Genomic DNA, 16,455 nt, shown 5'->3' on the forward strand with positions numbered 1-16,455 from the left:
GCAGCGTATTACAAGAGATGTTTAACTAGTTTTGAAAACAAGTAATTTAAAATGTATTTTGGCAAATCATCACAATCAATTTCCTGTTACAGGGATAGTTTCTCTAACTTTTATCTTCTCTGAAATAGCCTTTTCTCTATGAATTTATTCATGCTTGAATGACATGATTCAGCTACCACTTATCAGGAACAATTCTATCAGGTTCAAGCTTCATGGACACAGTAGAGTTATCTCCTGACACCTGCATGGCTTGTGAAGTGCTTGGTTGCAGTTCATTAGTCCCTTTTGAATACATGGGGAAAAAAAATGAGCACTTGATAGGCATTCCTAGTGTTGAGAGATGAATTACTTTTTTTCTCGATGTTTTTAACATAGGAACCTTGAATGCCTCATTTAATAAATTGGGACATGAGAAAGCAGATAATAAAATTTAGAATGGAGATATAACTGATAGCTATAGAAAAAAGTGACAACAAAAAGGATGGCTAATAGATGGATTTAATAGAGGGAATCTCTTGTCACAGCAAAGCCACATAGAACCTCTTGATTAATTTTTAGTGCATCTTCCAAAACATGATTTCTGTGGTTTTTTTCTCTTTACTGACTTCTGTTCCTTGTTGCAAGGATATTTTTTCAGCTTCATTTGTTTTATGGCATTAAGAAAAAAGTTCTAAGCCCAGGATTTAGAATTAAGCTTAATTTCCCAGCTGTACTCTAACAGAAATTATCTAGTTTGCCCTCAGGAACCGAAATTGTTATAAATTGAGAATTTACTTGTCTAAGATTGTTTTTTCCCCTCTCTACTAACCCTATTTAACAATTTTCCATAATCATGGTGTTGTCCACACTCCTGGGAAACAATTGTGTGTCAAGTTCACTAGTGTCCTAGTTCATAAGTAACATGTCCAATCATACTCTCAGGTCACTGTGTAGTAATGATGGGATTGTCACTTGACTGTCATGACAAACTGTATCTCCTATCCCAGAGCAATCTTCCAACTCAAGACAGATCATCAGGTTTCTTTATACATCACAGCTGTTTTCCACCTGAAATTACAAGCTTGTGCATCAATTGCACCTTGGTGGTTCTTGCTCTGTTATGAGCTACATAGGTGACAAAAGGTTGAAAAAATTCTGAGATAAGTTTTCTTAAAAATGTCTTAAGTACTGTGTTAACCTAGACGTCTGTAGTCCATTCAGTCCATTTGAGTTGTTCACTGTGGGCTTAATACAGGGTGTGCTTTGCAAGGTCCTATTGCTATAAGCTGGGTAGTTTTCACTAAAGTGATTTGTTCCTGTTCTTAGTCCCTCCATGAGTCAATGTAGGCTCAGTTCATGAGTGGGTAAGGGGTAGTCTGGTTTTTATCCCAAACTATTATTGTGTTGACAATTTATTAATAGTCTGTCTTTTAATTTATTTTAATTCATTAAGGACATACTGTGAAGACTCATGAAATATCAGCTGATTTATATTAACTGTCTTTCCCACACTTTATGAATTCTTTTAATTTGGCTGCCACTCTGTAACTTGAACTGTTGCAATCATTACTGAAAATATAACTTGTTAATGGTAGCTGCCTTGATTTTCTGCATTTGTTATTTTTCTCATCTCCTCACCCAAGTAAGAAGTGCCAGTAGTGTGATCCTGTGGGCTGGGATAAATAAGTATGCGTGTGAACTGATAGCTTCTGTTGCTTTAATAATGGTTTTGTATTTTCGGAGTATCACAATGCATATAATTTGTGCTTTTTCTAGTTTAAAAAGCTTAACATCACAATCCAATTAACAAAACCCAAGAGCTTGGCAGGGTAAGCATTCTTGTGGAGAAGAAATTTAGATCTTCAAAGGCTTAATAACAGAAACTTGTTTATATATTGTGACTTGAAATTTCTTAATTCCAGAACTGCAGAAGAAGTAAATACACTTGCAATGGAATGAGTAAAATGTTTCATTTCAGACTAGGATCATTGTATTCCAATGCAAAACAGAATAAAAAAATTAATCAATTTCAAAATAATATTTTGGAAAAAGTAAAAATAATAAACTGTTGAAATCCTTTCACTTGCCGTTGCTCTTCTCACACTGGTTTTTAGTTTGGATCAAAACTTGGAAACCTGCACTGTGTATATACTAATGGAATGTCATTTTATGTTTCTGTTGCTTCCAAAAACTTCCAAAGTATATGTGTTCTGACAGCTATATCATACTAATATCAATTAGCAGTGTATTTTTTTCCAGTGGACAGCATGATAAAAATGATACACAGCAGGATTTATTATTGCCTCCAATAAATTTTTTGAGCTGAAAATGCTTAAGTTCAATTCTATAAGCCAAATGATAGTTCTAGCTCTGATATCTCAAAGGTCAGCTTTTTCCTTTTTGTGATATGGATTGTCTGCTTCTATATTAGAGTCAAATCAGACCATTTCAGCATTTGAAGGGGCTGGGAGTGGGTGGTAAAGTTGTTTCTGGAAAAATTGTCATTTGGAGCTTACTCTGAGGTCTCTGTCTGGATATGACAACTGCGAGAAGAGGGCACATTGCAAACGTGGTCTCTAAATCCCTGTAAAATAAAAAAAAAGGAATCTCATTTGTTGATAATGCAAGTAAGTGAAACTCAAGGCTATAATGGGTTTAAATTTTATATGCTATCTTAATGAAGTATTAGCATCAAGATATGTTTAAACAATATTTCTTCTTACAATGATGGTTAATGTTGATAACTGAAGTGTAGACAGTTTGAGACTTGCAAAGTCTAAGCATTATGCATGTCTATATATATGTGCACACAGGAAACCTCGACCTGTCTCTCAGCTGGTTGCACAACAGGTTCCTCAGCAATTTGTGCCCCCTACACAATCAAAGAAAGAGAAAAAAGACAAAGTAGAAAAGGAAAAAAGTGAAAAGGAAACAACAAGCAAAAAGAACAGTCATAAGAAAACCAGGTAAAAACTTTAGAAACTTTTTCAGTAGTGGTAAAATGTAATTTACAAATAAAACTAAGAAAATGTTCTTTGATTTTACTGCTTTCCAAGTACTGTGGCAAACAGGTTATATATTGGTGTGAAGTTTTATTGGTTCAGGCTGTCTATAAAATATGAAGACCCGCAGTGTGTAGTTGTGGCCAGAAGATGGAGATGAGCTGAACAGAGAAAGACAGACTGTTTAAGGGTTATTTAGGATATTGTTTTAAGGGTTCAGACAAGTATTTTTCATACCATACAGAACTGTTGATAGGCAAATTGATGATATTAATCTCTGGGAAAAAGAGGGGATGGGTGTGATTAGTTTCTATGCAAAACAGTAGTGGGAGGAGAGAGAACCAGTACCAGACTGCAGATGAGGAGGGAAAATAACTTGGTTATTGATAGCCTTGTAGAACCCTTCAGCTTTGAAGGGCTGAGCTAGCACATAAATTAATGTGACAGGATAAAGTATGTGTATTACCTAGTGATAGAAATCTCTTTGCCGCATCTGGGATGCTGAAGGACTCTTAAAACTGAAGACATGAAATACTGCAGTACAGACAAGCAGTTGTAAAATCCTTGGTCTTGTTGTAAGGAGGGATGGTGCAAATTGCTAAACAAAAGCAGCAGGTTTAACCCCTAATTCATCATAATCTAAACATAAAGTTATTGTGGCAAGAATGCTGTGTCAAAAAAGCTGAAAGTGTACAAGACATGTAGTCTAAGCAAATGTGGGAGGAACTTTTTTTTTTTGGAAGCCTGCCAAAATAGCCCAGCCAAGAAATATCCTTTGGGATTAGTTATGCATAGAAGTAGCATATGCTTCTGTTGTGCCTGAAATAGGATCATTAGGATCAGAACAAGGGAGGGACTGAGAGTCAGTAGAGAGCAGTCATTAAGAAAGTCATAGTTAGGATTAAGGACACTGAAGTGTTATTTCTTTTCCTTTTTTGTTTTTTAAATAGTCAAATTTACAAGCTTACCTCATACAGCTGAAGTACTTCAGTTATGAAGCATTTGATGTTAGCATAGTGAGCTTTAGTTATGCCAATTAAAATTATAAATTGAAATAAATGGATAAATTGCAATAATACAGTAAAAATGCAAAAAGCGAGATAGGGAAAGAGTAAGAAAATTTGAAAAATAACTAAAATAAAATCTTGGGCTGAAATACCAGTATTACCTTCCATTAAGACTTGCTCTTCTTTTTTTTTTTTTTAAATGCTTCAAACATTCAAAGTTAATTTTTTTCCAAAAATTATTTCACTAGGTGGGATGGTAAGTTAAGAATGCTTGATTAGTTTAGACATACTTCTTCAGCATTCTTTGAGAAAAGGATATCCTCTTCTTTTTGCTTTAAAATATGTATATTACTGCTGGAAACAACTATAAAAATTTTCATGCACACTCACCATAATTAATAAGCTCCAGGTACATAGCACTTGCACAAGTTGATAATTCTCAAGTTTTCTCTCTATTCCCATGATGCAGATCAGGAGATCCTCATTCTTTTTCTGAGGTGCTTCAGTCATGCTGCTTCAGCCTCAGGGGGAGCATGATGTCAAAGCCTATCTCAGTTCTAGCGGAGAAAAGGCATGACTTATTTCAGCTGAAGTGAATGGGAACCAATTCTACATCAAACAAAGTTGATGATAGGGTAAAGTTTAGAACTTTGCTATTATCACACCTGCAAGCATGTGATGTCATTATTTTATCGCAGTTTGTGCCAGTGGTAGCTGTGGAGACAGTTAAATGCACAAACTGTGCTGTTCATGACGCTTGTATGAATTCAACGGTCTGGTACCAGTTTTTCATGGTGATTATAGGAAAGGACTAAATTGAAAGTACTTTATGCATGTCACTAGAAAAAATATGAAGGCAAAATAGAAGTCAAATTGTTCTTTAGTTCTTTTTGTTGTGAAAAATCAAACAATTAAAAGATTGAATGAAGAGACTTATCTGTCAACACTGTAAACACAAAATCCAGTTCAAATAGTATACGAGTGGTCCTAGCGAGGTTCTGAAATTAGGTGACACCTGCTGCAAGTTAACACGTCTGTGCTGTTGAATTCAAAAGACAGACACCAACATCTTCATTATAGAACATAATTTTCTACTTAGAATTGTTGCTTCAGGCTGTTGCAGAGATGGACATTTCCCTGGATCAAATTTATAACTTTGCATAGTCACAATAAAGGCAGACTTGGGTTTTGAAAGTAAAAACTTTCACATGCGCAGCACATACATACTGCTGCACAGTGACATTAAAAAATGTCAACTTCTAAATAGTTTTAGGAGATGGTAATGTGTTATATTCAACTCTTTCAATGTAAAACATACTAGGAAACACTCCACCATTAATACTTCTGGTACATTGTTTTCCTACATATTACAGGTTGCAAAAAGAAGTCATATATACACATTTGTTCTCCAGAGCTCCTAAAAAGTAGGAGGGAGACAAGATAATAAGATGATTTGTGTGCTTTTAATATAATTATTTGCTTTATTTAGGCCAAGGTTGAAAAATGTGGATCGAAGTAGTGCTCAGCATTTGGAAGTTACCGTTGGAGATCTGACAGTCATTATTACAGACTTTAAGGAGAAAACTAAGTCACCACCTGCTTCCAGTGCTGCTTCTGCAGATCAACACAGTCAGAGTGGTTCTAGCTCTGACAACACAGAGAGGGGAATGTCCAGGTCATCTTCACCCAGAGGAGAAGCGTCATCACTGAATGGGGAATCTCATTAAAGTTTATTTCCTCCTGTTTCTTTAGTCTCTTCAAAACATGCAAATACATAAGTTCTGTCACTTGTTACCACATTTTCATGACAGATTAGTCATGCATAATTGATCTGTTGACTGGAACATATAATGCAGTTTAAAAAAAGAAAGAAAAAAAGTGCAGTGGTAGAAACAATAACAGCATGAAGCTGAGTCAGGGGAGGTTTAGGTTAAATACCACAAAAGGTTTCTCACCCAGAGGGTAGTTGGGCACTGGAACAGAGGCTCCCCAGGTAAGTGGTCACAGCACCAGCCTGACTGTTCAGGAAGTATTTGGACAATGCTCTCAGGCTCGTGGTGTGACTCTTGGGGCTCTCTTGTGCAGGGCCAGAATTTGGAATTGATGATCCTTTTGGGTCCCTTCCAACTCAGCTTATTGTGTGATTCTGTAATAATTTAAATGCTATCTACAAATGCTTATGAAGCATCTTCAGCTTTTTAATCTACATGTGTAAGGGTGCCATGAAAATGTGGTTTGAATGTTCATTATGCAGTGTTATTGGTATGTCCGTTTTCACTTTTTAGTTTAGTGAATTCTAACACAACTCTTGGAGTCTCTACTATTGGCATGTACTGAATTTAAATTTTTATAACATAGTTCAAGCTGCCTAAATATGTATTATTTGAGAATTGTGAAACATAGTTATATGTATGCAAGTCAGAGATCAACTTAATCAATTATTGCTGCAACAGAATTTTCATAATAATAATTATCTTCTTAAAAACACCTGCTGGTACTTGGTGTGGTTAAATAGGAAAAATGTTATTAAAGAAACATTTGTATGGATTTTTGCCAATGTTTGACACATTTTACTAGATTACTGTTACTGAATTATGTTGATGGTTTTACCAATATTTTTTGACACTTAAAACACTTATTGTAATGTTTACAAGCAAAATAGAAAACACATTCTAAGCATTGATTAGTTAACCTTGCAATTCAGGTAAAGTACTGCTTTGTCGCTGTACACTGGTATTTTGTGTTGTGTAATGAATACTGAACCTCAGATGGTGATGCATTTGGCAAAAACTATTTGAAAATATGAAAGTTTGGAAAAGCTTTAAAAAGAACAGAACTACAGTTCTCATTTCTGCTTAGTGCTGTTTCCTTGCCCCAGATTTTTCTAGTGTCACATAGTCACTTATCATTTCAGTACAGGAATATCAGATGTTGCACAAAGATAAGGAAATAACAATGCTATTATTTTTTTTGGTCCTGAATCAGTTTCTTTAATATTGAATTGGCCTATTAGAATATATTATGTCATAAATAATTTGAAAAAGACTCACTATCCTACTTTATGGCATAAACTGACAACATTTACGCACTTAGCAATATACTGATAAAGAGCAGAGCTATTTACAATACCATCCGGTATTATGTAAAATTACCAATAAAATATTTTTGTGAATACAAATTTTGCATTTTTGTTTACAACCAATAAGTGTTTTGATATATACATACAATTCATGTATAGATTTTAAATTATATACTCTGGTTCAGTACAAAAGTCCATTTAGCTCCTTTTAGTGAGGCAGGGCACTTACACTCCTGTGAGCCTTTTCTTTTTCATTCAAAGTAAATATATTTTTAAGCCTATGTGAAAAGATGGACCTTCTTGGTAGTGAATCCAGCCCCAAATTATTACCCACGTATGATATGTCTTCTTAAAGGCTTGAAAACAATGGATTTTTGTAGCCCCTGACAATTGTGATGTTTGGTGGTTTCTTGTAGTAATGTATTTTTCTGTTTTTAATGCAGTACTTTTACAGGCACAATGGTACTGTTCTATTTTGTAAGATGCTAGTTGTTAAATACAGTTAGTTGCATAAAATGAGAGTCTGATGTGATATCTGAGAACATACATACCTCATTCCTTGGTGTTGCTGTTTAAAATTTTTAGACATCAAATGTTAATTATAGGCTATTTCAGATGGATAACTACTGACCTGTTTATTATGTATTCTGCTTTATCTTACTAAATAGAATGTCTGTTCATTGCTGTTACCTGGCCAAATTTAGTATCTGTAAAACAATGCTTTTTAAGGTTCTTAAATGTTTTTGGGGCTGGGCTAGTGTTCAGAATAACATACACTAGTTTTTAAAAGAAAAATACATGCTTCTCAACTTTATTTTTTTATATTTTATTTTTAGGTGGGACTATTTTCAGAATATACTGATGTAATGGATTACAAAAGAGCTGAAACTCTTTAAAGTAAGCAGTTTAAAGATAGTAAATATCATTGCAAGAAGTTTTATGAAATGTGTTTCTAATTTGAAATGTAATGAATGCTAACACATTTCAGAATTCCTTGCAAAGAAATAATAATCTATTACCAGTAATTCAATAAATGGAAAATGTATTTTTATTTGTGTGAATAAACCACCCAGCACTGCAAACAAAAGGACTCTATCTTCAGAATTAAGTAGCCAATTGGTTTGAAAGGAAGGATGGAGTAGATTTTACTATGATTCAACTGTCTCTAGAGAACAATCTCAAAATGTGGTACAAGTCTGGTTATCAAAAGGAATGCAAAAAGTCTTACTGTTCTCTATGAAACAAGACATTGAAGAGCAATTTCTACTACAGGTGCTGTGGAAGTCAGCTAGGATTTTAAAAGCTGTGGTGGTTTTAACTGCGTTATTAGGTTGCCAGAGTTTCATTGCAGTGACGCTTGTTTTAGCATTAAGCAGAGTTAAGTTTTTGTCTGTTGGTGATTAAAGGGATATGACAATACTGACAGCAGAGTAGACAAATTCTAAGCAAAATACTGCATTTGACTCCGTTCATAATATAATTTAAATGAACTTCACTTTCATAATTTCTAAATAATTTTGACTTGTAGTAATCCTAAGTATTTTTTTCTAACTGTAAATATATTTAAAAGCATCTTTACCCCATTTATAAAAAGTGAAAATTTAATGTTGTAATGTGTTCTGATTAGGTAATTTTTCTCTGTGATTGCTCTCTGCATAAGAACTGTTATTTGTTAAATCTATATATGCACCAGTCTTCAACAGCCATACACCCTGGGATGTTCATGAAATGGTGGCCCCACAAAGACAAGTGTGATAGTGTTCCATGTAAATGAGTTCCTTTATGTGCTGGTTGATTGTCTGGTTTCAGAAAGGAAAAGGGGAGAGAAATGGGGGAAAATTAAGTATGAATAGTTCATTGATAAAGTGTACAGTAATTCAGTCTCTTACCTTCCTAACTTTGCCATTGATTATAGGTGATATAAGAAAAAGAACAAATATACAGTTGACTGATCTCTTTTTTTCATTAATTTAAATCTACATATTGGAGATAAACAAAAAATTTTCTACTCAGTAGCAGGTTGAATTATGCCATATAAAATCTTGATTCCAACAAAGGCGGTAGTAATAAATGTTAAAAATTTAAAATTCTTGACAGTAAGAGTCACTAATTAGGAATATGACTGAAGTTTTAACCTATTATGTGTTTATCTAGATATTTGATGTTTTGAGGCATAGATTGTAAAATCTCAAAAATGGTTTGATTTTATAATTTGTGCACTTTACTTTTTTTAGTATTATGAACAGCACATTTTCAAGTAGCCATGTGAGACAGTTCTTTCTGGAATTTGTGTTGGTTCACTGTACTGTTTAGGCAGGTCTTCTAAACTTCACATCTTGCATCTTAAATTCTTTTTTCTTCTCCTGTCTCAAAAGTCTGGCAGTTTCCTACATTTTGCTGATTGATTTTACTTTGTTAACAGGATTGATTTGGCATGGAACCGTCTATTGTGTACTTTTTAACCAGGGTTCTTTAACTGTATCTGTTTGGGTTTTTTTTTCTGTGACATGCCTTTATTTGGCTCTCCTCCCTGCTAGGGAGTCTGGGTATACTTCATTTAAAATCAGAAACTGTAGGGAAATAGAAAGGCATTTACATTTAATTTCTCCAAAGGCAACAGCAAGTGCTATACCTGTAATAAATTTAGCCTGTGCTTACTCAGGAATAAGATAGATAAGATAAAAAGTTAGTCCTGGTTTTGGCTAGTGGACCAGTCAGTCTAATATGGCATTTTGCAAATGCATGCTTCTGTCTCAATGTTAAGATTTGGGTGTGCTGGAAACACAGTTTGAGCTTTCAGAGGTTTTCCTAACCTGAAATTAAGCCCCAACTTATGTCAGAGCAGTCTCAGCTTGAAAGGTTATAACTTCAAACTAGCAAAAACTGTACAGTAAAATCAGTCAAACTGTAGAAGCTCAGATAGTTTTCTTTTGTGCTGTCAAACTTTTAAAAAGAGGAGAAACTATTAAAAGAGATTTAGAAGACTTGACTAAGACAACAATCAGGTATTGAGCTTAGCTTGACATCTAAAGAACCCACGTTTTAACAAGAATTAACAGAATTTGACCATTAATTAAACTTGGAAAAGTACTTTGTCAGTTAACTACGAATCAGTGCTCTATAGAAATTATTGTAACTTCCTGTCTAGAATAGAGTAAATGGTACAACAGCAGTGGAAAACTGCATACTTGCTGGAAAATACTATTATCCAACAGCAAGTGATGTTTGTATGACTTTAAGACATTATGCTAAAAGACTGTGTTATGTCTGTGGACGTGGCCTAGGAATCCAGGTGTGTCTGTCTCCCCCTACCTAAACTGTACCATTAAATTCAGTGAAAGAAAATGGAGTGAAAAAACATAGTAATTTCAGATCCTAGTGTCTTAGTAATGCAGGAGCTGATTACAGCCACTGTTTAACTTGGTTGGTGAAAATTATTAAAAACAAACCACCACTGAATTACTCTGATGTATTAAATCCTAATCTTGCCCCTTTTATTATGGGAGACAGATAAAAGTCATCAGAATGAACTTGCTCTGTCTGCTGATGGCAGATTTTAAGAACAGACAGTTTAATGGACACAAGAAGTTTTAGGTGTACTTTTAAGAAGTTAAACATGGATGATGAACGGCAAAAGCATTTTCCATAGCTCTTAATGATTATTATTAACAATGATTACAAGAGATTGCTGTCCCATTTGACGTTTTGTAAAAGACAAAATTGTAACCTTGCTGAATCGCTCTTTGTCTCATATGTTTAAAAAGAAAATTACCACCAGAAAAAATATTGTTCAGTAACAATATTCTAAAAAGTAGTTCCAAAATGTTAATTATTTTGTAGAAAGTATGGCATATCTCAGCAGAGGGAGGACTATTTGAGCAGGACTGTTTTCACGATCTAGGCCACCTGGAAAAGTATAGTCTTTGATTACATTGTTTTCTGCCATGGTTTAACCCCAGTTGGCAAGTAAGTACCACACAGTCCTTTGTGCATTCTCCCTCTGAGTGGTGGGCAAGAAAATCAAAGAGTAAGAGTCAGAAAACTCATGCATTGGGATGAAGACAATTTAACAGGTAAAGCAAAAGCTGCACATGCAAGCAGAGCAAAACATCCATGACTTCCCATGGGCAGGCAGGTGTTCAGCCATCCCCAGGGAAGCAGAGCCCCATCGTGGGTAACTGTGACTGGGAAAGACAAACACCATCCCTCCAAACATCCCCCTCCTCCTTCCCCCAGCTCTGTATGCAGGGCACAGCACCACATGCTCTGGGCTATCCCTGTGGTCACTTGGGCTCAGGTGTCCTGGCTGTGTCCCCTCACAGCTCCTTGTGCACCCCCAGCCTCCTCACTGGTGAGACAGTAGAAGAAGCAGAAATGGCCTTGACTCTGTAACCTCTGCTCAGCAACAGCTGAACCATCTCTGTTATCAACACTGTTTCCAGCACAAATGTAAAACACAGCCCCATGCCAGCTGCTGTGAAGAAAATTAACTATCCCAGCCAAAACCAGCACATCTGTGTATAAATACTGATCTTGGTCAAAGCAAAATGAATGTGCTTCCTCAGGCTTTAAAGACATGTAGCTGTAGACCAATGGAGCTCTAATTTACAGTGGGGTTACTGAGAAGATAGCTGAGGAACAGAGACTGTTAATGTATTTTTTGATAACCTGCTAACCACATGCATGTAATTTTCCACTTCTGTATGAAGAAGCAAAAGGATGCCGAAAAAGGAAATGTAACCCAGGCTAATGAAATGTGGCTCTTTACCCTCTTCCCAAGATCACTAGAGTCTCCAAACTGCAAATTCTGTTTGGTTCAAAGATAGTCCCAGGTATTTGTCACTAAAGAAGAATGGAGTTATTCAATCCCTTTGCATCTGTTAAGACAAGTGAAGGGTCAGACCAGTTCTGCTTTCTGAATACCCACTTTGGGAACACAGATCTAATTTGCCATTTATATGCATCTAATATATAACTGTCATCCATGAATAATCTATTTCAAGCTGATTCTTCTTTGTACAGAATAAATAAAAATGCTTCAATGTCAAGCCCAGTTCCTGATGGCACAGATCTCTGAGCAGGAAAATCTGGCATCTGACTGATCATCTCTTTCTGTAACAGCCTTCAGCTATGAATTAATCTAGGCAAGGGAAATCTCTTCAGGTTACATGTATTATCATTACTCCCATCTCTGAAGGAAACACATTCTGATTCCCGATTCCTTCTTCTCCCTTTCCTTTAGTTTCTCTTAGGTACATCTATAGTATAAGTGGATGCAGGGAGTTTAAAATCATTTATTAGGCCTGCTTTTTTCAGTGGGGAATTTGACTGTTGTTCCCAATTCTTCAACTGTATTTTGGTTCCTTTAAGATCAACATGGTCATACAGAATAATAGTATGTGGGAGCTTAGAGGTCAATATAAATTTTGTCACTGTTGTCTTTATTTCTATATAATTAACTACCTGAACAGATTCTTGCTGAGCAAACTTAGTTACACTGATCCTGTACCTTTCAAGCACTCTGAGGTACCTGGTATTCTGGGATGCCAATTATCTGTGTCTCTGTAAATAGTATTATTCTATGGCGTGAGGCTTCCAAATGTGGCAAAATAAGCAAATTTCTTTCCAGCTGATGGAGGCAAATGTTGCCAAGTAAAATGCTTTTAGTCCCTACTGGAGGAGAGCTGAGGAGCATGCACAGATACTGAGTGCATTCTCTGCTTTCCTACAGAAATTCCAAGCAGGAAGCTTCTGTTTCTAAAATGTCAAAACACCTTCAAAAAGCCTCAGTCTAACAAAAAGAGACAGTAATGAGAGGGGAAGGAAGAACAAAAAATGTATTTTCAGAATAATCCCTAGAAGAGCCATATAATGGCTTCTTTGTCTTTTTTGTCTGTTTAGTGTTCCCTTCTCTGTGTACTGTATTGGAAGTAGGCAACACGCAGGCTTCTTACGTGTGTGTCTTGCTTTATAATTCTTCATGGCTGTTGGTTGAGTAACCTTTGGTCTAAAGATGTAGGGTTTTGTGAATTAAATAGTAAGTACCGTGAATATTTCACTCTTGCATACAAGTTATTTATTGAAAGGGCGGAAGTTTTGATGAAAGAGTTAGGAACAAAATTAATTCCTCTCTTACAATTAGCTACAACACATTTTTAAAGGGTCTAATTCCTGGACTGCTAAGAAAAGGATAGCTTTATGTTGCAAGGGTGATATGAGCCGAGACTAGAATGGATGTGGCTTCTGAAGAGTTTTGTGGCCAGTAATTCATATGGCTGTTTTCAGTGGTTATTCCACACCTTAACCTGTTAACCTTGAAGCATTGTTAGAGCATCCTCACAAACAAATCTAAACTACCAACTGTACTGTCAGATGCTCTTAAAATTTACTAAGTGCCTTACATGGAGCATCACTGAGGCAATGATTCAATTGCAAGGAAGTTTGATAAAAGATTTACTCCTCTGGTTGAAGTCACAGGTTGTCAGTTGTAACCAAGGTGATGTTCCTGGTTATACACATTAGAATCTTACATTTTATTGCTGATATAAGTACCTAATAAAAAACAGTACAGAAAATTTTGAGGCTTTCAATTTGTAAAACATCCATTCTTAGGAAGAGATGTTTTCTTCTAGCCAATTGTGATGGTCTACTGGAATATCACGGAAGTGAATAAAACTTGTATTTCTGGATGCTTTCACATTTCTCAGTTTCTCAGTCAAGGACAATATTACCTTTCTTGGGAAGGGATACCTAAGTTGGTTTTGTTCATAAGGATTATGTTTATCCAACTAGTTTTTTAAGTGTTTTATTATTAGAAAAAGGGCTTGTTATTTTGAAAATAAAAATCTTACCTGCCAGGTGTCTTCCCCAAAATGAGTAAGTGCCTTTTCTGTTCTGACTCTTAGAAGTATTTACTTTGTCAGATTGAAACTGAATGTCCTGGATAAACCAACTGTTAAGTACCAAGTGTTACCAATGGCTTGAAATCCTTTCACTGAAACAACAAGAGACAGATTGTAAGCCACTTGAATTGTTTTGAGACCTGATGTTATCGGAAGTTTTATAACTGCTACGAGTAGTATACTTCTAAGAACAATGTAACTTTTCAGGAACTTGGTATAGGAAATAAATATTTATTAAAAGAAGTATATTAAATAAATATTTATTTACCAATTTGAGTAAGAGAAAATGTTACACCATGGGGGCAACAGTCTTGCTGTTAGCAGTCCTGACTACATAATGGAAAGTAAAACTGAGGCCCTGTACTCTTAACTATTAAAAAAAGGGTAGTATTTGCTGAGAGATTGGGACTGTGAATCTTATGTCCAAATTCTAATGAAGTAATTTTTCCTACCTAAGTTTTTACCGATTTTCAAGCAGAAAAGAAAGCATGAGCAGATATCAGTAAGAGGCCCTCTGGTTTAATTGGTGCTGCTTCCTATCTCTAGTGGATTTTTTTTTTAATTTTTTTTTTTAAACTTTGCTCAGGACTGGTACAGCTGAAAGTATATTTTCCCTTCATTCTTAAGCCTAGACTTTGAATGGAGTTTCTCTGAGACACTTTTGTAGTGAAATCGTATTCCCTACAAACATTGAAGACAAAAATAAACATCTCTGTGAATGAAAGATCTTGTGTGGTTGTAATTTTTTAATGTACACAAATTTAATTAAAAAAATCTAAAGGTCCTCTAAGAAAAAGATAGTATATTGATCTATGTAAAAGGTCTTTGTGTAGCAGTCAGAAAGTACAATTTGCATCATGAGATGCTGCAATTTTTCTGTCTGATAAACTATGTTCAATTCCAGCTTAGCGCTCCTTTAAAATGACCATAAATTGCATTTAGACAAGCGTATAGTAACCCATTGGGATACTGCCTCCAACTGACCTCTTCCTGACCTCAGTTCAAAGACTATATTAAACAATTTAAAATTCTGAAAGCTTGGCAGGAAAGCTGAGGGGAAGTGTCTGGAAAGAAAGAAACAGAAGGAATCACAGTGCAAAGACTTTTTTTTTTTTCCCTATGATAAACATTAAACAATTTATGATAACAAAATTGTTTAAAAATTTACATCCCTATAGTTATTTCATATTGATGACATACTCTTGATTTCAGATGAGCATAAATAGATGCTAAATAGAATAGTGATGCACATGCCTTTCCCAGGAATAAATTAATACTTGCCTAAACAATCTGAAAAGGAGGTATTTTTGGTGAAAACTAATGTAAGTGGACTAAAATCTTGGCTGGCATTGGTGATGTTCAGGGTCTGTTATGATAAAATGGTAAATAAAATTACTAAATTGTTCAGAACCCCTTTCTGAATGTATTATTTGTACTGTCTAGGAGAAAGTGCAAGAAATACAAGTGGGCAATTTGGGGATAAACAGCAGACTTTGGGAATTTGATCTCAAAATACCAAGAAGCCTCTGCTAATTTATTCATTACCACTTTTGGTTATGATAGAAGTTGCAATATTCCTGGGAGTACCGCTTCTGAAGCAAGAAACTATGAAAGCATCCATGCTTGCAAATTAAAGTAATAAATGAGGTAAGAAACTTGAGAAGGGGGCTTTGTCTAAGGCTTCATCTCACTGTATATAAAAGCTGTACTTTGCTACTGAAGCAGATTATAAAACAGTGGTCTGTGTGGATTCCTTCATCTTCAGTTCTTCTGTTCTGCTCACTGAATTGTCATTTGTGTTGCTTTGCAGTGTGAGGCAAAGGTCCTACAAGGCATTCTTGAAAGAAGGTGATTCTCTTGTAAAGACCATCAGTTTCCTATTTGTGTAGCAGGTAACTGAAGTGTCAGCCATGAGTATGGGACTTCATCCCTGCTCCAAGGAGGCAGCATGTGAGGCTGATACCTCCTTGGATGCAGAATGCATTAAATGCCACCCTGTCATTATTGGGCATAGATCCCCAAGTGCAGGCAGCAAGTGTTGGGAAACTGTTGACGTAACTACCAAATTTGGTACTAGCAGAAATACTGACTGAATTGGCATCAGATACCAGAATAGGCCTATTGTCACTAATTAAAGGGGTCTAATTTGGTCTTACTCATATATTTTTTCAAGAACAGAAGGGATTCAAAAGAGGAGAGCAAATTGTTAAGCCCTTCTATCACCCTTTTATTCATTTCTTTCCGCTATTGACTGTTCGGCAAGACTGCTACACAATTATGAGTCTGAAGATCAAAACAAATTTCTTAAATTCCACACAAATGTTTTGGCAGCCATGGGAGATCACAGCATTCCCCTGCAGATATGGGCCTGGTGCCTGGAGATAGTTTAGGACAGTGTCCAACTTTATTTTACCCTTTCTTGTCCTGAGGAAAAAAACCCAAAAAAACCCTAAAAACTAAATTTGTAAAGTTTCAGATTAAAGATG

The 16,455-nt window shown here is 35.5% G+C and overlaps 1 protein-coding gene across 1 annotated transcript in view; it reads left to right on the forward strand.

The window, feature by feature from the left end:
- Positions 1–14,693, forward strand: part of LOC131591596 (YY1-associated factor 2) — a 31,427-nt gene extending 16,734 nt beyond the window's left edge. Inside the window, exons 3-4 of the mRNA XM_058862436.1 lie at positions 2,793–2,945; positions 5,478–14,693. Coding sequence (XP_058718419.1) covers positions 2,793–2,945; positions 5,478–5,715 — 391 coding nt within the window. The 3' untranslated portion in view covers positions 5,716–14,693. The remainder of the gene's footprint in view (positions 1–2,792; positions 2,946–5,477) is intronic.
- The last annotated feature ends 1,762 nt before the right edge of the window (positions 14,694–16,455 follow it).

Source organism: Poecile atricapillus, chromosome W (assembly GCF_030490865.1).
Source record: "Poecile atricapillus isolate bPoeAtr1 chromosome W, bPoeAtr1.hap1, whole genome shotgun sequence".
Lineage (NCBI taxonomy): Eukaryota > Metazoa > Chordata > Aves > Passeriformes > Paridae > Poecile > Poecile atricapillus.